This window comes from Phaseolus vulgaris, chromosome 6 (assembly GCF_051622355.1).
Source record: "Phaseolus vulgaris cultivar YP4 chromosome 6, ASM5162235v1, whole genome shotgun sequence".
Lineage (NCBI taxonomy): Eukaryota > Viridiplantae > Streptophyta > Magnoliopsida > Fabales > Fabaceae > Phaseolus > Phaseolus vulgaris.
Genome location: NC_143503.1, coordinates 34,160,171 through 34,186,746, shown reverse-complemented (window position 1 = coordinate 34,186,746; position 26,576 = coordinate 34,160,171). Strand labels below are relative to the sequence as shown.

Sequence of the window (26,576 nt, the reverse complement as noted above, 5' to 3'; positions counted from 1 at the left end):
ACAGGAGGAACCCCTCTACCAACCTAACTTCCACAGCCACGCGGCAACACCTTCCTCCTTTCAAAATATCAGATTAAACCACACACGTACTCTTCTTCAATTCTCACCATTAACATCAAAAAATTCAAAAATCACATCAAAGTTAAGTAGTTACCATGCTAAAACACTACAATTTCATATTGAACAACAACAACAAATTAAGTCAAATAAAACTTAACTGTTATCAACAAAATGCATGAATCCTGTCGTGTTTTTTTGGAATTGTATTTTTGTCCATTTTATTCAAGGTCTTGACTTAACAAGGGACCACGGTTCGACAAACTTGAAGTTCAAGTTTTTCTTTCCTTCCTTCCAGTTATCCTATAAATAACCCGACACACAAACAACCTCATTCCATCTATCAAACAAACATCATAGTCTCCATTTCTTATTCTCACTTTCCACTTTACACTTTCCATGGCACGCCTTCGCTCCCATCTGCTTCTCTTCTTCGTTCTCTTCGCTTCCCTATGTTCCTGTCTAGAAAGCAGAAAGCTTCATCTTGGAGCACACAAACCCAGCAACAAGGTCGACCCATCTCTGTTTCTCACTTCTCTTCCCAAAGGCACCGTCCCATATTCCGCACCCAGCAAAAAAGGCCACTCCACCGTGGTCGATGAGAAACTCATTGCGCGTCACCTAATAGCCACCGAACGACTTCTTGTGCAATCTGTTCCTAGCCCCGGTGCTGGCCATTGATCACCTTCACTATGACTATTTGTTTCTTCATCAAGTGTCAACATTTTTTCATTTCTTTGTACGGGAGTACCGTAATACAGGGATTAGGGAGATGATTTGAATGTATAAAGGTGGTGGTAGTAGTTGTGTACATGGTTCTGTTTTTCTCTGTTGTGGGTTTTCCGCAATACTTTTAGATTCGTCATTATTCAGGGGCAATATGTATACTCATACTCACATTTTTTCTTCTACATCTGAAACTTAGTTTGGTCTGTACACATAAACACAGTCTTAATATTTACATGCTAGTTATGTCAAGAGAAAATTACATTTGAATCCAAATTACTTTTACCCGTCAACTCTATATTTTCTGTGTCGGTACCTATATGAAATTGTTCCATGACACCATTTCTTTTTAATAAAAAAGTCCTTAACTTTAATGCATAACAATATCTCATTACCCATATTTAGTGCTTTGAACCTGTATGAAGAAGAGAAAAGAAAGAATGGGCTTTGGATTTGGTTCTACTGTTATACTGTATAAACATAGTGGTCGTCCACTGTAGCATGTCCAAACTCAAAGGCGGCAGAGAAAAACGCGTCAAAGTTGTATTTGTTGCATTTCGTAAAGTTAGATGGGGATCACCGTCTTGCAGTATCATTGGCTATTGCCGTTAGTGATGTTGCACTTTTCTTTTCATTTTAGCAATATTATTAGTATAAAGCACGAATAAAAAATTGTGATTTGTGAACTTCACGTTTCAATGATAAACGTGAGAAATAGTTGTTCATTGACTTATGTTAAGCAGTTTTCTACGATACATCTTTTTTCTTTTCTGCAGAGAAAATGTCTTTTTCGAACTAAGGTTACGTGCTTGAATAAAATATTTAATCCCATTACAAAGTCGTCAACCAAGTATATTTCCACAGCAAACAATGTGCATTTTTGGAATCAAGAAGGTTCATGCTTTATTTCCATTCTTCAGTCTCTTTCAATTCCTTTTTCAAAGTCTTAATTAAAATCTCGGTGCTTTTAGTAGAGTTATGTCTTTGTATAATGTCTTATTCCATTGAATAAGGTATCCATATTTTGAACGGTTTGGGCATATAATATTGGATTCCTTATGGTTTATTTTTTCATTTCCTAATTTCTTATCAGTCACTAAAAATCACGCGCTTCTACATTACAAGACTCTCACTAGGAAGCAATGTTCAATTCAACTTGATCCACCTTCGTTGTTTCAAGAGACTAAGCACAATCTAGTTGAGACAGAGAGCACCGAAACAGAGAGCAAGTACCCAATTTGAAGTTGAACAATTAGTTTAAGTTCTTATGGGTAAAACTTATTGTTGAATGATTTGATCATAAAACATGCAATTCCGATCTTAATTAAAACCCTTGGATTATGGAAACTCTGTCTCTTTACTGAGAAAAGCTTAGGCGTTATAGGTACATTTTATTTTGTTACAAATAGAAAAAAATAAAATTATGAAAGTTTCGTTTCAAAAAATTGCCATAATCGTTGTAAGGTATTCAAGGGCTCTTTTTAATATACTTATAATCATTTAAGTCTGTAATGATGGTGCCATAATGGGTGCAGTATATTACGATCCGTTACTAAAATCTATAGCAATGTTATTGTGCACGCCATTCTTTTGGCAATGAAAATAAAATATCGTAGAGAAATAAAAATTAGAATACTGTGTTGAACATGAATGAATGAATTTGTCATCAATAATGCACTTACGTTCAATGTTAATTGTTTTTTTAGTGCGAATGAAATTAAAAAGTAAAATAACTGTTAATTTAAAGTTTTCAAAGTTTGGGACATGGGTATCTTTGAGAACTTAGTCTCGTCAACGTTTGTGTATATATTTGAAATAATGATGCAACGTAAAGAGGCACGAATTGCTACTATGATTTTAGCTCTTCTGAACCAACACAAGGGCTCCACAACTACCGGTCACTTGGAACACAAAAATCAATTTGTCTACCTTCTGTTTCTCATTGTTCTCATCCAAAACAAACGATAAAGTAATCATACAAATAAAATTAACATTACACTCCGTCTAAAGCATTGTAGATTTAGATTTAGTACCTTCGAAAATCAATTTCAGTGTGATATCCACTCCAATTTCATATTCAAACCTACACTTCAACATTATTTATGTTCTGCAAACTGATTGGTTGAGCTACTAAAAAAATGGAATTTTCGCCTTATATAGCTGATACCAACAAATACGTCTGCAGGAAAAAGTTGTGAAATGAAACTGAATAAAAGGACAGGACATGAGGATTAACAAATAAAAGAACTAAAAACTCAGACAAAATGAGTGGCAAATTTTACGTAATTTTCATATACGTTAAGAAATATTTTAATGTATATCAAGTTTGACAAAACTTTCACATGGGCGTGATGGCCGAAGAATAGGGGTAATGTGCATGTGTTACTTTAGCGTGTCTCGTACTGAGAAATTAAAGTCCGAGAGAACAAGAAATTGTTGGCGAAATTTGTTGCGATGTGATCGTAAACTCATGAGCTTTGAAAATTATGAGAAAGAAGGAGTAAAATGAAGTTAGTTTATTGGTGAAACTTTAGAAATGATGGTTCTACCACGTGTCCATGCAACTTGTATCTTGCAAATATCTTGAGAACGTAGAACACTGTAGTTGGATTGGATAACAAGCATGTGAAAATTCTCAAAATTCTTTCTCAAACTATAAAACGTTGGCGTGGCCAATAATCATGTTTCACATGCATGCGATCAGCTTTAGGGGTGTGTAACATTTTGTTTAATTAGTTTTTATTATCATTGATTGGCCTATTAGCTCAGTTGGTTAGAGCGTCGTGCTAATAACGCGAAGGTCGCAGGTTCGAGACCTGCATGGGCCAGAATTTTTTTTTTCTTGATTAATTTTTTTTAATTAATTTTTTTTAATTAATTTTTTTTAATTAATTTTTTTTAATTAATTTTTTTTAATTAATTTTTTTTAATTAATTTTTTTTAATTAATTTTTTTTAATTAATTTTTTTTAATTAATTTTTTTTAATTAATTTTTTTTAATTAATTTTTTTTAATTAATTTTTTTTAATTAATTTTTTTTAATTAATTTTTTTTAATTAATTTTTTTTAATTAATTTTTTTTAATTAATTTTTTTTAATTAATTTTTTTTAATTAATTTTTTTTAATTAATTTTTTTTAATTAATTTTTTTTAATTAATTTTTTTTAATTAATTTTTTTTAATTAATTTTTTTTAATTAATTTTTTTTAATTAATTTTTTTTAATTAATTTTTTTAATTAATTTTTTTTAATTAATTTTTTTTAATTAATTTTTTTTAATTAATTTTTTTTAATTAATTTTTTTCTTGATTAATTAATTATTTCATTTTTTTTATTAATAGTGTTTTAATAATTGTTTACCATGTCCAATTTAAGTGCACAGGATTTATGTAAATGTTTTTTCTTGATTAATTTTTTTCTTGATTAATTTTTTTTAATTAATTTTTTCTTGATTAATTAATTATTTCATTTTTTTTATTAATAGTGTTTTAATAATTGTTTACCATGTCCAATTTAAGTGCACAGGATTTATGTAAATGTTTTTTCTTCAATTAAATTCTTTCATCAACTCAACTACTATTTGGGCTTTTCAGTTGCCTGCCCATAAACCTGCTTTATTTGGGCCTGTAGAGCCATATTCTTGAAGGCACATGTTCATCTCAATACTGACAACTTTGGGACTTGTCCTTGAAAATTTTATCTGACTAGTTCGTGTTAATAATTAACAAATACTATATTATGAACTTTCTCTAACTTTAGGGCTACGTATTAAAGCGCACCATGATTCATTTACACATGAAATAAATTATTCATATGCAAATTCCACGACACAAATAATAACTTTTAAATATAGAATAAATCAATCATAAACAAATTCCATGTAAAAAAACACACTCAACTTGCAATAGAAATAATTAAAGAGCAAGAGAAAAAGGCGATGCAGTGAAACAAGTAAAATAAAATATAAATATAAAGACAAACACATTTTATATTTCACCATCTTTATTCTCTACACTTAAAAGCTGGCACGTAGAAAGAAGTGTTTGTACTTGATTTGGTAAAGAATATTCAAAACCCTTTTGCTTTAAGTATTAAATCCTTTACATATGATTGTTTTTATCAACTTGACACTTTTTATTTGCTTGGAAAGTGACCTTATGGTATTGCTTCGATTGAAAATGCTTAGTTAACAGTGTTTTTTGAAATGTTTACAGTACAGAGAAGAGGATAGTTAAGTGTAAATTGTGGTGGCATATATTTTTTTTAATAGGTTTTAGTTTTTAATTATTTAACTGTGTGAGAACACGTGAAAAGAAACAAGTTTTAGTTTTGAACCCACCCAACAAGCTTATATTTCCGCACATCTCCGCCGCAAAGAAACATACGCATGAGTGCTAAACCTAGCCAGCACCTACCTATTTCGCATCGAAATCCTAAGCAAACTGAAACTTCTTTTCTGAATGTGAGAATTTATTTAGAAGATTGCATCACTCAAAAGGCTTTTAAAGTGATGAGATTACACATAACGAAACAAAAACTATATCGATGTTTCTCCGGAACTAGACACCAAGCCTCCTTCCCAATGACTCAAAATGATTCTCTCCACCATCCAAATAAAAAAGGTTAATTAATCATCAACTACACTCACATTCACTTCCAAAACTTGCATGTGGTTCTAACATTATTCAACAAAACTACGAAGCTAGCTAGCTAATCTTTGTGTTCTTGTTCTTGTCTCTCTAGACCATATCATATGATAGAAAAGTATATATTATACTTAATCACACATGGTGCACCAATGCTTTTATATCTATAACCCTTTATTTTTAGTTCTTGCTATAGGTCTAACATAAAAGATACTACTCCTAATTCATTATTATCACACGTGGATGCTTCTTATATTTTATCAACTTCATCTCTAGGACGGCTTGCCCTTTAACAAGAACAACTCTTTATTATTAGTTCTAAAAGGCGTGCTAATTATATTTTGTCGTTTCTTCATAGTAAAAGCCTATATTAATTTATTAAAATGGGAGTTCTTTTCTTTAATCGAGCACTTCTTTTCATTAAGTTCATGAAGTAACTTTCAACAGGTTAATATAAATTAATCGATTTGGTGACATGGCCATTATAATGTTGATGGAGTAGTCAAATTCAGATTCTGTTGCGATTATGGGTAATGATTTCCACCTCTTACATCAGACTTAAGAAACCTTTATTTCCTAAAGTAAAAGTTAGTGCCAAATTGGATTGGCATGAAGACAAAATTTCCACACTTGTTTCTTAATTAAATCTACAGTTTTATGTCAACAATCACTGCTACTTTTTAATGGCAACTTTTATTACCATTTAATTACGTTAAACAAAACAACTCGAAAAACTCAATTTATCAAAAATACTGTAGAGTTTAGATGCAGGGGTATGTTTGGGTTTACATGTGAACAGGGAGTCTTTAGTTTTTGGATCACCTGTTTTTTTTCTAAAGCACACAGCACTATGTATATTTCTGCATCCTACATGATTTAAAGCAAGTTACATATGTATTATACAATTTTGTTATATGAATTTTTTAAATCACTTTTCGTAATTTCTATGATACATTTGGTGGTTTATATATATAGTTTCAAGGTTTTGAGGGTGGGGGAGTGGATGGGGAGAGGGTGGATGATTTTTTTAACTCTTCACAAAATGAAGAGATTTAGGGGATTGATGTGGATTATTGTATTTTTTCCAAAATATCCTCTTGCATTCATTTTATTATAATATATAAAATTAAATATTATATAAATTTATTTATTATTTATAATTTAAAAAATATTTAATTATACTATTAATAACAACATATAATTATAAAAAATAAAATAAAAAATAAAAAATTATAATATCAACAATATATATAGTAACAAATGAATATAATAATAAATATTATTTTCATAAATTTTAATGTATTTAATAAATTTATTTCAATTTAAAAAAAAAATATTTTCATTATATTTTTTAATTTTTTATTAAAAAATATAAATAATTATGAATATTATATATTAAAAATATTTAATTAATTCAAATCTTAAAAAAAATCATAATTCATTATTCAAATATTTTTTAATAACAAGGATAAATTTGTAAATTTACAATAAATCATCCTCACAAATCCACTCTATCATTCCTCAATCCAAACAACCTCACACATCCCCACACATCCTCTCTAATCCTCACAAATCCACTCTCTCCCCTCTTCACAAATCCCCTCCTCAATCTAAACAGAGTCTAAGTGTATCATGTAGAGTTTTCGAAAAACAGATTTTTCTTTTCAAAATTTGGCTTCATTTTAAGTTAAGGAACTCATATTAAGATCAGTCCAAGAATGTTCAAATTTAATATCTAACTTTTTTAAAATGACACCCATGCCCATTAGCTGAATTTTTATACTTTTGTTTAATTTTAAAGTTGAAAACAAAAGACTAAAAGCTTATAACCATTTTAACTTAAATAAGGCCTTAAATTTTCCAAAATTAATCAAAATCGCCTTCATGCTACAATTATAATAGAATACGTTTTATTTAATGATATATTTATAAAATTTTACAGTAATTACTTCAAAGTTAACATTTTTATAAATTTATATAATATAATTTTGCATACTAATAATATGTTATATTAATTAAACTCGTGATGTACATGTACAAAAGAGGTGTGTATGCATATATCCACATGAATCACTTAATGAATCTACATACTGTTTTCTTTGCTAATTAAAGGTGTGGGCACTATTCTGGTTTTTTTCAGCAATACAAAGCATTGCCTTTTTTCTCTTTAAATACTCCTCAATCCAAAATCTAGAGCTCCCACCGCAAGGGCACAAGACAAGTAAGTAAGTATTCACATGAACTAGGGTTTCATCGACATTCTGGCATTATTTGTGATCTTTGGAAAATTATCAAGTCCAGAAATCTGGCACATCGATCAACGGTGACCCATTCAATTCCTCTCACGAATCTAAATGAAAAAGTTGAAAGCAACATATTATAGTCCATCAAACTCTCTTTCAACTACTTTGCACTCACATGTCACCACATGCATGTCAACTCTATCGCCCATTTGTAACACTGTCATTTTTAACTATGCACCTCACCATTCGTAACTCTATTAACTAGTCATCAATATCTGACGATGTTGCTCACATGTTACACCGCACCGGTGGTCACTATAAAGCACTTTAATGTGTTTTGTAGAGAAAGGTTGAGGACATATATAGCCTCTTAAAGTAGTATATTGCACTAACTAACGTGGACGACATTATGAGGATGGTCCTAAGTAAATCCTGCCTGTTTGTGTCAGATTTTTGGTCATTGTTTTGTTTGCAAAATGTCATCATCTTAGTAATTATAGCACGCATGGATTACGGTCTCCACACTTCAAATTCTAGTTTAGGGTTGCTGCAAACGTAAATATGCCTTTTCTATTAACGCTATTATAAATGAAAATGAGTAACAGAAAATCATGCCTTGCCTGGGTCTGGTTTTCGTTGTCATATATATAAGTTATGGTGATGAAACTATCTTATCTACATGCATATATTTGAGATATTATTGACACCTCTAATACATTTAAAAGCGTATTTGTAAATGGAAAAAAAGAAAAAAAATGGAAAAAAGTAATAAACCAAAGCACTGATAAAAAAAAGTTAAAAATTTAAATGAAGAAACTACGATATTCTTGATTATAGTATCTTTGATTTGTCTAATTTTATAATTTAGCAGAAGTAATAAATTGGTAGATGCATTATGTCTCTATTTTGAATGATTATAATAATATATTATTCTTGTTGAGTTTTTTTTTAATCAGCAATTATTATTCTTGTTGAGTGACTCAACGTGAACGTGTTCTTTCACTGGAAGTCAAAATTAATATCTTAAAGTACCGAAATGAGATTTTTTTTTTATGAAAAAAAAATTAATAAAACAAAATGCGATATTTTAGGAGTATTTCAATTTTTATACAACAAAATTATACCTAGTTTAATAAAACATAGGAATATAACATGCTATGATAAGATGCAGGCTCTAGAATTCAACAAGTTCTAAGTTTTTGGTGCAGCACCCACAATCCTCACAACACAAGATAATGGAGCAAACCTGCAGAATTTAAGAAGAACCAGCACTAACAAATACACAATGCAAGTGTGACTTACCAACAATACAAATATGTGAGTTTAATAGGTTAGGAATTGAACTTCCGACCACTGAACAAAGTTATTTATTAACTATTTACTTTTCACAGCTCATACAAAGTAAGGATTAAAGCTGATCTGAAAATAACATTAACTACATCGATCTCATTAATTTCTCCTGATATTGTAATAACAGCATAAATGCTTAAAATTAGTTTCATGAAAAGAAAAGAATTCGATTAGAAATTCCTGTGTTATTCACTAATCTATATACTCTATTAGTTCACATCCTTCTTAGAACACCTTTTATTGATATAATGGTATTATTTTGTTAATTATGTTTATTCATTTGATAAATCCCTTTGGCTTTGAGAAATAAACGAGCTTTGGCGTTTGCTCGTGATGACTGAGGAAGATGTGGGTCACAGAGGTTAGCTCGTGATGTTTGGTTTGTTGAGTGTATGGAGAGGCATGAAAGGTGCTCTCTGTTCACCATTAATGGTGAAACTCTGAGGTGGATGTAGTTGCGGTTCTTCGCCAAAAATTAGGTGATGGACATGACTTTGCTTCTTGTGAAGAATCAATGAAGATCCCAATGTTGAGAAGTTCCTAAGGAATGAAAACACATCTGGGAAAATATCTATTTTTTTCACAAAGACCTTTCTAACAATCTAAAATTACTCGGGAAAATATTAAAAGGAAAAAACTAAAGTACTGGTTCAATGTTTGAACTATTATTGAACGGTTTAAAGACTACTGTTAATATAGTCAATACTGTAAAAAAAATGTGTACCTTATAACTAGGTATTTCATTATATGACAAAGATCATTAACCAGTGTAAGTTTTGAAACCTTATTAGTGACAATACAATTTGTGGTTAATATCGTCGCTAATGTAAAATTAAATAAACTAATAGGACTTTTTTATGTAGTATAAATATTTATCAAATCTAGATATAAAAGTAAAGTTTATCATGACTTAGGTCTGAACTGACAGCGATATTCTGCTTGAGTTGGTTTCTTCCTTTGTTTGTGAGTGAAGTAAGACAACAATGAAGTCGAAGAATAAATATTTGCAAAATATTTTGTCCTAGTCACTCATAAACAGATAAAAAATTGCAAGATTTAAGATGGTTGAACGATACTTCCTAAGTAGGTGACTGGCGATTTGAATCTTGAATATGGATCCAAATTTTATCTATTAATTTTATTAACAATTCATTTGAAAAATAATGATTCATCAGTTTTGGTGAATTATTTTTTGACGAATTAAGTTTTAACTGTATATATTTAGCTATTTTTAATTAAGTCTATTTTTTCGTTATATTCAATATCTAAGAAGTTTATATTTATATTTTCAATTAAATTTTAAGTTTCTCAAATCAAACTAAATTAAGTTGAGACATAAAACAATATTTAAAAAAAATATAATTAGAATTTTAAATTTTCATTTTTTTAACAAAAAAATAATTAAAAATATTTAAATTTAGGAGGTCTTAAGACTTGATTAAGCCATTTCTTATTATCCATGTAGGGATATATTAGAAAGATAATAAAATAATATAATTTTTTAGTACTTAATAAAATAAAATAAAATATTTTTTTTAATAATAAATAAATTAAATTAAAAGAAACATTTCAACAATGTTAAATCTTATGAACCTTCACATTATTTATCTTTAATATTCCAGCATCACAATATAATTAACTGTCAAACACTTGTAGACATAAAAGAAAACTAAATCTAGAAAAGTAGCTGCTACTAAACCAGCATACTCTCATGATTAAAGGAGAATTTCCTTAACTTTCAAAACACACTTTTTAAAGTTAAAACTGTAACAAAATGTTGAGTTTGAAAGTAAGAATAACTCATATAGAGAATGATTTTAGTGATTGAAGTAGTAAGTAATTTATTACTATCACTGTAATTTGGTTAAATTAAAGTGGTCCCATATATATATGTCCCTAACATATCACATGTGTTGCAGTATTGGATGAAGAAATTGTTTTTTTTGTTTCATTGCAGTGACTTGTAAAAATTTTCACTGTGATTATATTCCGTTGTAAAGAGATTTTACCAGTGCAGTAGCATTTTGAAGTGGACCAGCAATAAAGATGAAGGTAATGTGAAAAGGGCAGGAACACTTGAGACAATGTCTTGAAACATTATTCTCTTAAACATCATGTCACACTTAATGTGATGTGTTCAATTGGTAGTAAGGGTGCAGTGGACATTAAAAGTCATGTGGGTTTGGTCAGAGTGAACTTTAGGAATGTGGTCCATGACAGAACACACTTCAGTGCCAACAATTTGAGCATCCAAAGAGAACCATGTTAGTTCAAAATTCAGTGAGATCCATTCCATTCCTTCGTGCTTTGATAACTCCAGTTTTTAATATAACTTCTCATATCGTACCACCTTCCACTTGAAGGCACATGCCACATAAGTCAACCCATAAATGAGAAACTCCTATGTCTCATTTTGGATGTCGTTTTTGTTCAGACCATTCAAAATTATTACACACGTCCAACGCAACCTTGTTACACCATAAACCTCTCATTGCTATCAATACTTTTTATAAACTTCATTTTAATATTTATAATGTCATCAATCAAAAATTATCTAAAATTTCACTTTTATGTTTTCTTTCATTTCATATGCAGAAAAACAGCCTCTTCCTTCTGTCCATCGTTTGCTTTTGTTTAAAAAAGTATTGCAATTAATTTGTTCGTGTACATATAAAGAGGAGAAGTGTGAATTATTATATAATATAATGCGAAAATATTTTTGTTAATCTTTTTATTTAACATATTGATATTATTTTAAAGATATTTTTATTGAATTAAATAAAAGGAAAATAATTTTCTATTTATGTCTTATATCAAACAATTTACAACCTCGATCATTCTATCGGCCCGTGTTTATTTTTTTATTTATATTTTTCTCCCATTTTTTCCTTTTCAACATATCATCATAGAAAATTATAACAAAAAATCCACTATTCATAGTATATAACAATCCAAAAAGACTTTGGTATAAATGAAATTACAGTGAAAATATTTTTAATGTAATATGTAATTATATAATATATATGCATTGAATTTATTAATTTTTTATAGTAATTATCTTAAGTGACACATTTATATATGTAATGACTTTTTCTTGATCAACATTAAAAAAAAATGCAATGTATATTTATTAATTTATTTCGATCAACAGTCTTATTTAATAAATAAAAAATGTAAGTGGGTGTATGTTTTTACAGTCAGAATCTAAATTACGCATTATATTCTCTCTTTTATTCTAAATCTCCTGTAGCCGCATAGTGTCTGAACTAATTATCTTAATATCATTCCAAAATTAATTAATTAAGTTTTTAAAAAGTGGTAGGATGTAGTTAAGTTTATGGTTATTAATTTAAGTTGTAATGTAAGGGATGGGAAAGAGAAAATAAGAAAGTTAAGATCTGTGTGTACTTTTGGTTTGTTTCTCTTGAATGTTGGTAGGGTCCAGACAATTGTGTATATAATTTGTGTACATGCAAGTATATATATGTTTATGTGGGGATGTCTTCATTCCACAACAAAGATTACCTGTCAATATATTTGGTAGGAAATATATGTATAATATTATTTCTAAACTTCTAGAAAATATTAAAAAAATTATTAAATAAAAATTAATTTTAAAAATAAAAAATAATTATTTACTATATTGATTAAATTAGATATTATTTTAGATACTAAAAATTATTGATATTTAAAATAATTTATATTATTAATAAAATTTATAAACTAATTTTTAAATTAGTATCAAATTAGTTATTAATGTTTTAGTTATTTTAAATATTAATATTTTTTAATTTTTAAAATATTATCCAATTTAGTTAATATAATAAATAATTAATTTTTTTTTCTAAAATTAATTTTTATTTAATGTGAAAAAGTTAAACGTGATTATCTCGAAGGTTGTAGACAAAAAATAGTTTTTTTAAAAAGCAGATATCTGGGGAATAATATTATGGGATAAAGAAGACAATAGATGAGGTTAGATATAGAGAAGGCATGTGACTTGTAAGATGGAATTTTTTTATTTTAGATGATGGAAAAAGTTGGATTCAGTGTTGAGTGGAGGTTTTGGATTAGATAATGTTCAAACTCACATCAAAATTCAAATCATTAAAAGGACATAAACAAATAACTCGTTAGTTTTCTTTTTATTTTTGATAGTAAGAGAGGGCTAACAAGGATGTTTAGACAAGCACTGGAACAAATATTAGTAAATTCACCATTTGACAGGTATGTGAAATAGAAAGAAATTAATTAGATGAAACAAATCATATAAATAAGATAATATGATTAAGTTATAAGAAAATAGTTGGTGTAGATTTTTACCTTTAGTTGAGAGGTTTCTTATAATTTTAACATTGACAAGATTATGGATTGAGGATAGATTGAAATGGAGAAGAGGATAGAGAAGGGGATGATTCTGATGAAATCACTCAATTAAATCAGAAGTTAGAAGAATTTTAAAAAATTAAATCTAGAAATGGATTGGGAAAGGTGAGGTATTGGGAAAGTACAATATTAAATTGACATGTGCAATTAGACATAATAAGTAGTGGTGATGAACATAAACATTGTCTATGTTGTGGAGAATTAATGCATTATAATCAGTCTTGCATTTTGGGTGAAAATTGATGCATAACATAATTGCATCCAAGAAAAACTTTATCAAAAAAGGAATCCAAGTTGGAAGCAAAATGTGTGTTATAGGTGTGTTACTTGAAGAAACATTTAGTCTAAATATTTTAGTTGTGGTGAGGTATCTTTTGCAAAGTGTGGAACATGTGTTGCAATTGGATAGGGTATCAATGTCTGGTCATAACTATTTTATTTTTACTTTTTTTAAACTTATTAAATTTTCATTTGCCAAATTTAAATGATAATGAAAATCTTATTTGGCATATTATGTGGGTAACATTAGTGTGGGGATACGAAAACAATGAAAGAAGAAGGGTAGACTAATGATTATTGCATTAGAAACAATAATAAAAATAATTGTAGAAGAATGCTTAGTTATAAAGAGAAAAATAAGTTCATATTTGAAGGAATTTACACCAATATTGTGTAAATTGTTGTATATAAATTTATATTTTTTTTGTTGTCTATAAAAATATTCATGAAAATCAAATGATAATTTATTATAATTTATAAACATAAAAAAAAGGTTTGGTTTCAACACTACAATTAATCATTTCACAATTTAATACAAATGGAAAGGTCATTTGCCATGAGTTCTGAATTTTTTATTTATTGCTTATTTCTGAACTCAATGAATGGTATGAAAGATATTTTACCAAAAGAAAAAAAAACAAATAAGTTATTTACCTTTTAATTTATTTTATTTTTAATTAATGTGAAATTCTTTAGAATATCTTTCATCTAGAAAATAATTTTAAATTAGTTCAATCTTACAAAATTAAAAAAAAAAACCTGTGTTAGCTTCAAATAATTTTTGCCATCCCTTAAAATTCACAATGCTAAATTCATTGCTTTGTTTTTCTTTTTAATCTTTTGATTTTATTTTCTTTTTCCTTTTGTTGTGTTTTTTTTTCTCTTTCTAGTTCTTATTGATTTATAGTAAATTATTACAAGAAAATAATTCAATATAAATTATTTAAAAAATAATAATTACTATACTTATTAAATTAAATTCTATTTTATAAATTAAAAAATTATTAATATTTAAAATCATTTTTATTATTAATAAAAATTTATAACATAATATTTAAATTGATATCATTGAGATTTCAGTTATTAATTACTTTAAATTCTAAATTAATTTATTAATTTTAAATTAAAAACTAATTTAAACTACAAAGTAGTTACTAACTAATTAATGTTAAATAAAAATTTAAAAATTATTTTATGAATTTTTGTTAATAATATAAATTATTTTAAATCTATATAATTTTTTAGTTTATAAAATAATATTTAATAAGTAATTAATTATTTTTTATTTTTAAATTAATTGTTATTACAGTGGCTGATAATATTATTTGGTGGTTGTATTGGTTACTCCATGAAAATGGCAATTAACAATAAATTCTCAATAAACAGTTTTCTCACTACTTCAATATAAATGCTTCATGCATAACTTACATATAATATCATGACATCATAATGATTGAAATTGCATTAAATTAGCATTAATAAGAAAAGCATGAAAGTTTATCAATTATTACAATAAGTAGTGGCCAATTAAATTTCAACATTGAAACTGTAAAAAAGTATAAATATTAATGCTAATCTATCTAATAGTCAAATAACTAATAAATATAACAATATTAATATTTTTTTAAAAAGACACTTCAAGATATAAATTAACACATCACAGTTGAATGTATTAAAATAAAATTAAAATATAAATATTCTCAATGAATTATAATATATAGTGTCACGTCACTTTTTTAAAATTATAAATAAATAAAGACAATTTTTCTGGAAAATATTACATATTAAGTTAATTGACTGAATAAAATATAATTTTTTTAAAAAAAGATGAGAAGCAAAATTAAAAGAATACTAAAAATAGAATAATTAAAAATTAGAAAATCAGAATTATGTGAACATGAAAATAAAATAGTTAAGCCAATTTAGAATTATCTTATACTTTAATTCTCCTTTAAATTAACCATATTTAAAGTATTAGTCACACAAATTTTTCTAATAATTAACCAATTAAATGGTTTTGTTTTTTAGTATGGTGACAATGATGCTCCTTCAGAAACATCAGGCACCATCATCATCATCAATTCGTTGAATGACAATTGATGGACGGTGTTGTTGACAAGTGCATGTACACTCAAAATGAAGTTATTTCCTACTTATTCTATTATCTCTTTATCGGATAAACGTCAAATTGGGTCATTCATATTTTGAAAAATAACAAAGAGAAGTTTGGATCCTATCACACCACATTGACCACAGAAATTATAAACATGTTATGCATAGGAAAATAGTCACGCGTGATATGTATTAGGTGATTTACTCTTAGAGAGGATTTCAAAGAAAAAGAAAGAAAAAGAGCTGAATTGGTATAAATAAGTGAACATCTTTTGTTTCAGATAATTGTTATAAAATGTAATGGAAGCTGAGGGTGACCTAAAAGAACTTTCTTTTAATAGACGAGATTTGGACTGGAAGTTAGACTAACTTTCTTGATTTGTTCAAAATGTCCATTGCTAGCTTTGTCCAAAGTACTCTACAGGTATGGTAATATTTCACACTTTTGCATCCCTAACATTGCTTTCTACCACCAAGACAAGTTTATCTAAAAAAATCAAAGAGGAAACAATTCAATGAAAGATGGAAGTTAAGAAGGATAAAGTATCTTAATGAATTATCTTGACAAATGATAACAGAAAAAAAGGACAATAAAAAGATTCAAATAACTTGAAGAAGAATTAAAAAGCATAAAACGAGGAAGTTACCATTTTTTTCCCACAGTTGATGGTTACGGAAACTATTTTAATGTGCTTTGAGTTAGCATCTCGTAAATTATTTTAAGAGCAAATTCAGGGAGAAGAGGTATAAGTCTTCATAGTGTTTATGTCTTATGTGAGCAACAACTGTAAATTATCTGTTCATAAATTATTCAATTTCTCTTGTTGTGTGTGATGATTGTCTTAATTGGATGAGCGAGGTCCCAACAATGTACTGTGAGTCAAATAACCATTTTTGTCAATGGTTTTCTTTCAGGTTTCAAGAATGCAAGACCTAACCTTGTGGAAATTTTTGCTCTAACTCAATTAAGAACTTAGTCTTAGTTAACTAGCAAGGTAAAGGCCGTTGTGTTTTCATATTCTGATCGGATTTTAAATCTCATAACTTGCCTAAACCCAGATTACATATAAAACTGAAAATAGAAAGTAATTGAGGGTATGAGATACAATGGTATGGACATGCATATAATTACATAGACAGTGTTGTTTATTTTTGTGTGAGAATGGTAATAGTATAAGTCGACTAATTTTGGTAGGGTAAAAGTAAGTTTTATGATTATCATGTTGGTCTTTAGATGTTTGATTAACTTTTTTTTATAAGGATTGAAATATCCTTCAAATACTTTAAATTATTTAATTTATTTATTGCGATTAAAAAAAATTCATTGAAAACTTATAATTTAGGATTTATCTATCTTTAAGGGAAATGAAATGATATTGGTTTAGGATAATTATTAATTCTCTTGAAAAAAAACTTCAATTAATATATTTTTATTGATGTAATTGATAAGAAAAAACACTCAATAGTCTCACATTTGTGCAAGTCATCCATCTTAAAAAGAATAGAGAAGAAAAAATGATGTTGTTCTTCTTGAAATAAAAAAAGATATTGACTAAAAGTACAATATTTTCAAGTATGTTATATTACATTTACATCCTCTTTACCTTACTATTCCCACCTGCCATCTGCTATACCAATGTTTGGCAACTACTCAAAATAACCTTAAACTCAGAATCAAAATAAAATGATTAAAAGTACTAGAGATGTAACGTGTTAAAATTATAAGTTCATTTCAAGGCACGCATTTCTGAACCAAACAGGCCCCTAATCCCACGTTTATTCATATAAAATCCAGTTCACACTGACAACTGTGGTAGAGTAAAATAAATTTATCTTTCTAAATCCTAATGGTGGAACTTTATGTTCCAGTTAACAAAATGTATATTTTATATTATAAGGGTTGAAATGCGACAAAATGACATGTGCAGAGAAAGTATCCAATGCGTATAACGGTACAATATATACAATTTTTTCTCATTAGAAAAAAAAGAAACAGTTTTTGTTTTCTTCAAAAAACAAGATTAACACAATATTTGCTTACAAAATTTCCAATTATCTCGTAAAAAGTAGAATTGAATAAAAATGAAATAATTAACATCTTAAAATATACATAACAATAAATGCTTTGTACATAAAAAATAGTAAGAAGATATTAGAAAAAACTAAAATCATTTATTACCAAGATTGATATTGTGATACTATACATTTTGTTACAGGAAGTGATCAAGTGCAGTTAATGCAAAGTCTTGCATAGTTTTCCGAAAGGCAGGCACCAACCAATAATTGATTCATGGAAATTGGCCAAGGAGAAGAAAACAACTGAAGACATTTCATGTTATGACATGTTAGTTCCTGTACATTGTTTGGACAGGGAGTTAAGGCATACAACAACTGTGGGCATTCAAAATCCCTAACAATCTTTTTAATTCATCACCTTTTATTTGGGTATTTATGATTTCAAATCAATTTCTTCCCAAACTTCCCTACTTTCTAGTATTAGTTATCTAATTTAGGTAATGCCACCATTCTAGGCATACTCTTTTCCTGTTTATTTTTCAACCGATCACATGTTTGTATAAAAATAATTTTATTCAAGAAAGTAGAATCATTATGAATGATAAAATTATTTTTCTAACATTTACAATATTTTGATACTCATAATTTAAACTGGAAAATATATTTACAGTTAATTAGAATAATTTTACCTTTGATTCCTTTATTTAACAGTAATAAAAGCTATTTATGTCTATACCCTAAATAGTTTTGCATTGTGATATAATCATAAATGGTTAAGCATTATAGTTTGAGTGTATCAGCCTTTTTCTCAATATTTATTATAATTAAATTAATTTGAAATGAAAATAAAGTCTATTGTCAAAATAAGGATAAGAAAAATTGTCCAACTCAAAACAAACAAGGCCATGGAATTTCAACGGAACGGGTATTGTTGGTCCCCTCATAATTCAAAATGTGCAAGAATCCAACTATTATTTTCTTTTGAGATGAATAAGCAGTCAAAAATATTCAACGACCCAATTTATTATTTAAAAAAAAATGGAAAATATATATAATCCTATTTGCATGCTTAGCTAATGGACACACCGCTTTATTGGCAGTGTGTCCTCTGTTCCCAGAATTGTGTCTGAGAGTGTGTCTAGAACGGATCTTACAACCCCATACTCTCACCCTCTTCTCTCTCTCTTTCCCACTTTCTCTTCCTGCTATTTCAAGCTTTGTACTGTTCGTTTTTCTCTCTCTTCTAGTCATGGGTTGGTTGGAGTTGGGACTATCGTTTTCTCGCTCTCGTGAAGTGCATGTGAAGCTTGCTGAGAGATCTGAGGCTTAATAATCCAAACGGGTCGCCTTCCTTTTTCTGATTCAGGCGTTTGAGGTGTTTGCCTTCTACTTTTTTCGCATATACCCTCTTCTTTATTTCTCTCTCTCTTTTTGCTCCCCCCTTTTGGAAGAAATGTTACATCAAGTTCTTTAGGCCTCTGCTTCATTAACTCCCTCTCATTTTGTCACATACTCGGGGATAACGTTGTTGGTATTTTGAGTGAGTGAGTCAGTGCTCTGGTGTTAAGCTTTGAACTAATGGGGTGTTTGTTTCTTCTCTTCCGTTTTGCTTGGTTAGCTTAAAAATCGTGCCTTGTGGTGTTTGAAGCTGTTGGGGGTAGCATCACTAGTTGTGTGGTCAGCAAAGTTCCTTCCTTTTGGTTCTTTGGTTGGTTCAATGGGTTTGGTTGAATGTTGGGTTGTGTTTATGGAGTATGTGGTGGGGATTTTGGTGGTTGAAGATTCTTCTTGAAGGGTATTTTTTGTTACTGGGTCGAATCTTGGTGGGTCTTAGTGTTGGTTTTCTGTGTTCATGGGATAATTGACCATGAGAGTCGCTGTTTCCTTTTTAGGGAGTTTGAATTCTAGCCTTATTTTGGCATTTCCGGGGTGATTAATGGGTGTGGAAGTTTGAGCATTTTTTTAGTTTTCTTTTTGATGCCATAACAGTGAAAGCTTGGCACTGTTAAAGACAAAAATGAGCGTTTTTTTGAATTGTTTTATTAATTTAGAAGGGATTCTGCTGTTAGAACGGCTGGTGTTCTGATCATGACTAGGGCTGTCCGTAGTAGGGTACTTAAAGATGCCAATGGTGATATTAGTGATCATCTACGCAACCACATCCATTTAACAAATTGCATTCATCTGAAGAACCATATGCACAAGAACAGCCCCATTCTGGCTGATAGGTCAATTATGCGAGACCTTGTTGTGCTGCAAAGATCGCGGTCTCTTCGAGACCCTTCTGCAAGTCCTCCATCATGGCACTCGCCTTCAGTGGTTGACATGCTTTTCAAAAGAGTCGAAAATGATGCAGCGTCCCAAGGGGGAAGAAGGTCTGTAGGTGTTGAGAGAAGGAAGGAAGGGAGAAGATTATCTGGAACTTCACCACCCTTGGTGAGTATAGCTTCATCAAGAGTTGCCCCAGGTGAGATTGGTAGGGGTAATGATGGGATAATGGCACCAAGTGAACGTAGCAGCAGGAGTGGAGTGGGAGATGGCAGGAAAGTTGGGAGAGAAGAATCTGGTAGGAGGAATGAAAGGCCTGACTTCTTGGATGTTAATCAAGAGGACCCTCTCAGTCAAGCTGCCAAAAGTTTGGCTGAAGATGTTATTTCCAGGCATTCCGAGTCTAAAGATAGAAAGAGCAAACAGAGGGGGAAGAATGTTCGAGATGCTCAAGTGAAGACCCTTTCTGAGCAGCTGAATGACGTTCCTTTGGATAGTGATGATTTAGCATCGACAAACATTCATTTTCGCGGAAGGTTTCCTAGACAGGAGAAAATTATTGAGGAGGCAGATTCCCGGTTGCGCAGTAATGGCAGTGGACTGAATAGGGGGAAAAGACGTAAGTTTCGAAGTGCCCGAAGAACACGTGTTGCCACGACATCAAGAGAAATTGGAGCTGAGCATGAACTCTCTGTGGCTTCCAACTCAATAGCTCAGGCTTCAGCTCATCAGAAATATCACTTGGAGGAGGCGGATGAGTTTGCAGATGAAAATGTTACCAGGGCTCCAAAAAATGGGTGTGGCATTCCGTGGAATTGGTCCAGAATTCATCATAGGGGTAAAACATTCCTTGACATGGCTGGAAGAAGTTTGTCTTGTGGTTTATCTGACTCTAGGTTGAAGAAAGGGGCATTTGCTGCCAATGGAAGACATATTTCTGAGATGCCAGTGGCATCTGAACACTCCAGCTCATATACTAAGTCTGATGCAGAGGCACTGCCTTTACTAGTTGAGGCATCTGTATCTCACGCAAGCACTGAAAATGCTTGTTGGGATCATGACTATTCTGGGGAACTAGGTCTTTTTGGTGATAACTTATTCAAGCGTGATGTTGATTCTGATCTTGCTTCTGAAGCTAGATCTGGTGATCAGCGTAAGTTGAGAGGGAATCGTCACAGTCGACACCAAAGTTTGACACAGAAGTACATGCCTCGAACCTTCAGAGATATGGTTGGGCAGAATTTAGTGGCACAAGCTCTTTCTAATGCAGTAATAAGAAGAAAAGTTGGGTTGTTGTATGTGTTTTATGGTCCCCATGGAACCGGAAAAACTTCTTGTGCCCGCATCTTTGCCAGAGCTCTGAATTGTAATTCTTCAGAACACCCCAAACCTTGTGGATTTTGCAATTATTGCATAGCACATGATATGGGCAAAAGTAGAAATATAAAGGAAGTAGGTCCAGTTAGCAATTTTGATTTTGAGAGCATCATGGACTTACTTGACAATATGATTGTTTCTCAGCTTCCATCACATTACAGAGTGTTTATTTTTGATGACTGTGATACTCTGTCAACAGATTGTTGGAATGCCATATCGAAGGTCATTGACCGAGCACCTAGACGTCTCGTTTTTATCCTTGTCTGTTCTAGTCTTGATGTCTTGCCTCATATAATAATATCCAGGTGTCAAAAATTCTTTTTCCCAAAGCTGAAGGATGCAGATATTATACATACTCTGCAGTGGATTGCAACCAAAGAAGGTCTAGAAATTGAGAAGGATGCCCTGAAACTAATTGCATCAAGGTCAGATGGATCTATGAGAGATGCTGAGATGACCCTTGAACAACTTAGTTTACTTGGACAGAGAATATCCGTTCCTCTTGTTCAGGAACTGGTAAGCTGTTTATTTGTTAGTGTGTTTCTGTCGTGACTGCTTCTTACACAAGATTCTATTTGTTAATTTTCTATGCATGAATTGCTCTGAAGTTAAATCCTTTCTTCAGGTAGGGCTAATCTCTGATGAGAAATTGGTGGATCTGCTTGATTTGGCATTATCTGCAGACACAGTTAACACAGTGAAGAATTTGAGAGTGATAATGGAAACCGGTGTGGAGCCATTGGCTTTAATGTCACAACTTGCTACAGTAATTACAGATATACTCGCTGGGACCTATGATTTCAATAAAGAAAGGCGAAGAAGGAAGTTCTTCCGGAGACAACCACGTGAGTAAAACAATCTCATATTTGTAGCAGCACCCAGTTATTAATTTAATCCTCTCACCATTTTGTAAACATGCATATGTTATACATAGGCATTATTTTTACACCGAATTGTCTGTCTTGATAAATATTTTATTTGGCTAATTCTTTGAGCATACATTTTTGTCATGGAGAGTCTTGCTCTGGTTTCATTTTAGTGATTGTGTTTTTCGTTTTTATACTTCCAAAAAAATTGATGATACTGATTTCTGTTTCAGTGTCCAAAGAAGACATGGAAAAGCTGCGCCAAGCTCTGAAAACTTTATCTGAGGCTGAGAAGCAATTGAGGATGTCCAATGACAAGCTAACATGGTTGACGGCTGCTTTACTTCAGCTTGCTCCAGACCAGCAATATGTGTTGCCAACTTCATCCGATAATAGTTTCAACCATAGTCCATTCACTCTAAAAGATGCAGATGCGAGAGAAGCTGCTAGACTGACTGTTAACCCCAATCCCGTTGACATTCCTAACAAAGCAAGACGATTATCGATGGATGCTAGAATTGAAAATTTCCATGCTGGAAGCTCAGCAGATGGTATGACAAGGGGTCTTGGTTCTGAGAATAAGCGACATAGTATGTCTGGTTTTACTCCTCAACATACTCATTTACAAGCCACTGATAAAATTAAGATGAATGAGAGGCAGATTTTGGGTAAAAACCGGAAAGAAATTGGAGAGATATGGTTAGAGGTGCTTGATAGAATACAAGTTACTGGTCTGAAGGAGTTTCTGTTTAAAGAAGGCAAGCTGATCTCTGTTAGTTTTGGGGCAGGTGAGTGTTGAATTTGCATAGTGCTTATTCAACAACACAGATAATAATAATTTGTATTCAAATGATTAAAATCTTCCCCTAGAAATGTCATTCTGTGTTAATATAAATATTCATAATTTTTCGATGCATTTAGATCTAGAAGTAGGGGATAAATTAGTCTCCATATATCATGCAAAAGGCCTGAAAATTCTTATGTGCTAGAATTGTTAATGTTATTATTGTTTATCATAAAGTTAAAATGGCTAACAATCCTGTGATGCTCAGCTTTTGGTGGTGTCATTATCAATGTTAACCATGCATATGTTTTCCATGAATTCTAGGTTGGGAATAATTAGGGGATAAGCTGACTTTGTATGTGATTATTTAAATATTGTCTTGTCAACTTGGTGGTCTTGTATTATTATTACTCTTAGTGGATTGAAAAATTGGTCCTGGAATCAGTATTTGTTTTAGAATTTATAATAAAGTTAAGAGATGTCAGTCTGCAGCACATACTACCTTACTAAAAGTTACTATAAGCTTTATCATTCAAGTGATTTTATTTCACTCTGTTCTTGTGCATATTAGATAATGTATCTTGTTAATATTTATTTTTCCATTTTACCTGTTGACCTTTTGTGTCTTGCTTAATGTTATGATAGGGCTCCTGTTTCTTTTATTTTTACTTTCATCAACATTCATTATTTATCTATATTTTATTGTTATGTTGCAGCTCCAACTGTGCAGCTAATGTTTAGTTCTCATTTGACCAAATCTACTGCCGAGAAGTTCAGAGGCCAAATCTTACAAGCATTTGAATCTGTCCTTGGATCATCTATAACAATAGAAATTAGATGTGAGTCAAACAAAGATGCTGGCTCTGCTGTTCAACAACCTCCTACATTGCCTGCTACCAATGATATTTTGTCTCAGATCAGAGACTTTAATGGTGTTAGTTCTCTAGCTCATCCAACATTAGCTGATTCTGTTGAAAAGAGAAGGGGGGAAATTGTAGAAGAAGCATCTTCTCAAGTGGAGCACACGAATAATGAGCAGCAAGTAGATGCTCATGGAACATCTTATAGAAAATTAGAAGGTACAAGTATAGGGCAAACATCAGTTTCCCAAAACAAGCCAATTGTTAAGTCGCAGTTAGACCAAAGAAAGCTTATGGAGCAAAATCAAAGTCGAAGTCTTGTTAGAAGCAAAGTATCTCTTGCTCATGTAATCCAGCAAGCAGAAGGCCAGAGAAGTGGGTGGTCAAAACGTAAAGCAGTTTCTATTGCTGAGAAGCTTGAACAGGAGAATTTGTAAGTTGCTATTCCACCCTTTCCACTTTTGACAAACTATGTAGTATAGAAAGGTGTGACCCATAAATGTATGGATGGTGGGGGATCGGTTTCTCAAATAAAGATATTTATAAATTTCCATTAGCCTATGCGTTAGGAATGTTATCTGAATAATAGGATAACTATATTTCACATTTGGTAACTGAGTTGGAATTTTTAGAAATATACCAGGTTTTCTATGATGGACCATGCATTAGTGCACAAGCTAGGTATTGCATGCAGAATTGAATAATTATTGAATAGTAGTGTCCTACAATTACATTATAGGCACATATTATCCTTCCCTTTCAATTATGAGCCAGTATAGAATAGAGGTCGGTAACGTGAATATTCTGGTTCGTTTAAGCTAAGGATGGTACTGGGATGAGAATCTCAAGAAAACATTATTTCCAAAATTCAATTAGCATATGCATAAGGTGTTTGCTGGACAGTGGCTGCATCTCCCTTTTTGTTAACTAAGTTAGAGTTTTTTGAAATATCAAGGTTTTCTACGATGGAATAAAATCATCAGTAGAGCACAAGCTAGGTATTGCATGCATGCATAATTGAATAGTAGCTTCATAGAATTAAATTTTAGGTTAAAATTATCCTTCTTTTTTAAGTATGATCAGTCCGTATAACTGACAGTTAGTTTGAAAATCATTTACTCAGGAGACTGGAGCCAAGATCAAGAAGCTTGCTATGCTGGAAAGCATCAAGAGCAACTCGGAGAAAGGTAGTTCATTTTATTGTGACAGCTTATTTTATTCTAATTTTCTTGAGTCACAAATGCATCATATTAACTTTATGTGGACATTGAGACAGTAGTTTGATACAACTTGAACTATCTTGTGAAAATTGGAAGTGTTTTTGCCTAGATCCTTATGTCTATAGAAGGGGAGTGTCCCTTGTTAATCTATCATTTTCTTTTTAATTTAGAAATATGAGATATCTGGGTATCTTTCTAACTTATTTCTGGCTTTCAGATTTATAGCCAAATTGGTTTCAATTGTAACTGACAGTTTTCTTATCGACTTTAGTAAACTATTCATAAAGAGCATGCACTGTGCTATTGTAACTTCTGCATTATAGGGGATGATATGGATGCAGATATTTTTGAAAATTGTGGTAAACTGTTCTGATCATACTTGGCTCTCGGGTCATATAGTAGTACAATAATTGAAACAAGTGTCTTTCTCGGCTATAAATTGAAAGTACCTCATTGTGTTAATGTTATAATTATTATATTTTTCAATGTTCATCCTATAGTATAATTTCACCATCTGCTAGAAGATATTTCGATTTTTTAGGTGAAACTTGTTGCTTGCTATGTAAATGTGATGTTAGTACATTATTTTTTGATGTATTTAATTGAATGCTTTGGCAGCTGTCACGGTTGAAAATTCGAAGCCGAAAACCACAGGCACTGCTGAATCTGGTCTCATGTGGCAAATGTCTTTCTACAAAATCTCCGAGGTAGTTATGCATATGGAAATGGAAATGGAAATGCTGTGGGTTCGTTCAATAGCCATTTGTATTGCCTGTATTTAGGCTTTTTCCTCAAGTGTTGTAGGGTCAAGCCTTTTTTATTCTTCTTTTCATTTAATTCAATAAAAGCATGTAGTTATATATCAGATGAAGAAAATGTAGGAAAGTAGTTAAACTAGTAAATTTCATTTTAGTGATAAGATGTTGTATATTTTTTCTTAGCATATAAATTTGATGCAAATTTTAAGGCAGGTCCAGTTTACAATTTTTAGTTACTATTGCTTAATTTGGAATGTTAACCATCTGCTTCTTTTTCTATTTTTATAGTTTTTAGTTACTCTTTTTATTTCTTAATGGATTCTCTACCTAACATATGTAAATATATAAAAAATAAGATAAATAGTTGGTTGAGTACATCAAATATTAATATATTTCATTTTTAGTATATAAAAATATATGATAATTTTAATATAATTTTTTAATATTGTTTATTTTATTTGAATTGTATTAATCGTTGATGCAACAAACACACTCTATTAAGCTACTTACTCAAACTAGTAGTTTATTTGGGCTTGTAAATTCGATTGTCAAATTTTTGTCACAGGATATAAAATGTTCTAAGAAAAATATCTCTGTTGTTTTAGTTCAAATACCAGATAGATTACGA

The 26,576-nt window shown here is 30.5% G+C and overlaps 1 protein-coding gene, 1 non-coding gene and 1 pseudogene across 3 annotated transcripts; all 3 read left to right on the top strand.

Annotated features, from left to right (window-relative positions):
* The first annotated feature begins 380 nt into the window (after positions 1–380).
* On the top strand, positions 381–1,076 carry LOC150027384 (precursor of CEP14 pseudogene; annotated as a pseudogene). The gene has a single exon (XR_016521317.1). The product of XR_016521317.1 is annotated as a precursor of CEP14 pseudogene (transcript).
* A 2,461-nt stretch (positions 1,077–3,537) lies between these two features.
* Positions 3,538–3,611, top strand: TRNAI-AAU (transfer RNA isoleucine (anticodon AAU)). Its single transcript has one exon. It is a non-coding gene; the product is annotated as a tRNA-Ile (tRNA).
* Positions 3,612–18,893: 15,282 nt separating this feature from the next.
* On the top strand, positions 18,894–26,160 carry LOC137832462 (AAA-type ATPase family protein). Its single transcript, XM_068640635.2, has 6 exons — positions 18,894–21,976; positions 22,086–22,305; positions 22,560–23,114; positions 23,827–24,403; positions 25,094–25,157; positions 25,809–26,160. The coding sequence occupies exons 1-6, from the start codon at positions 19,904–19,906 to the stop codon at positions 25,899–25,901; spliced, it is 3,582 nt and encodes a 1,193-aa protein (XP_068496736.1). The 5' UTR covers positions 18,894–19,903; the 3' UTR covers positions 25,902–26,160.
* The last annotated feature ends 416 nt before the right edge of the window (positions 26,161–26,576 follow it).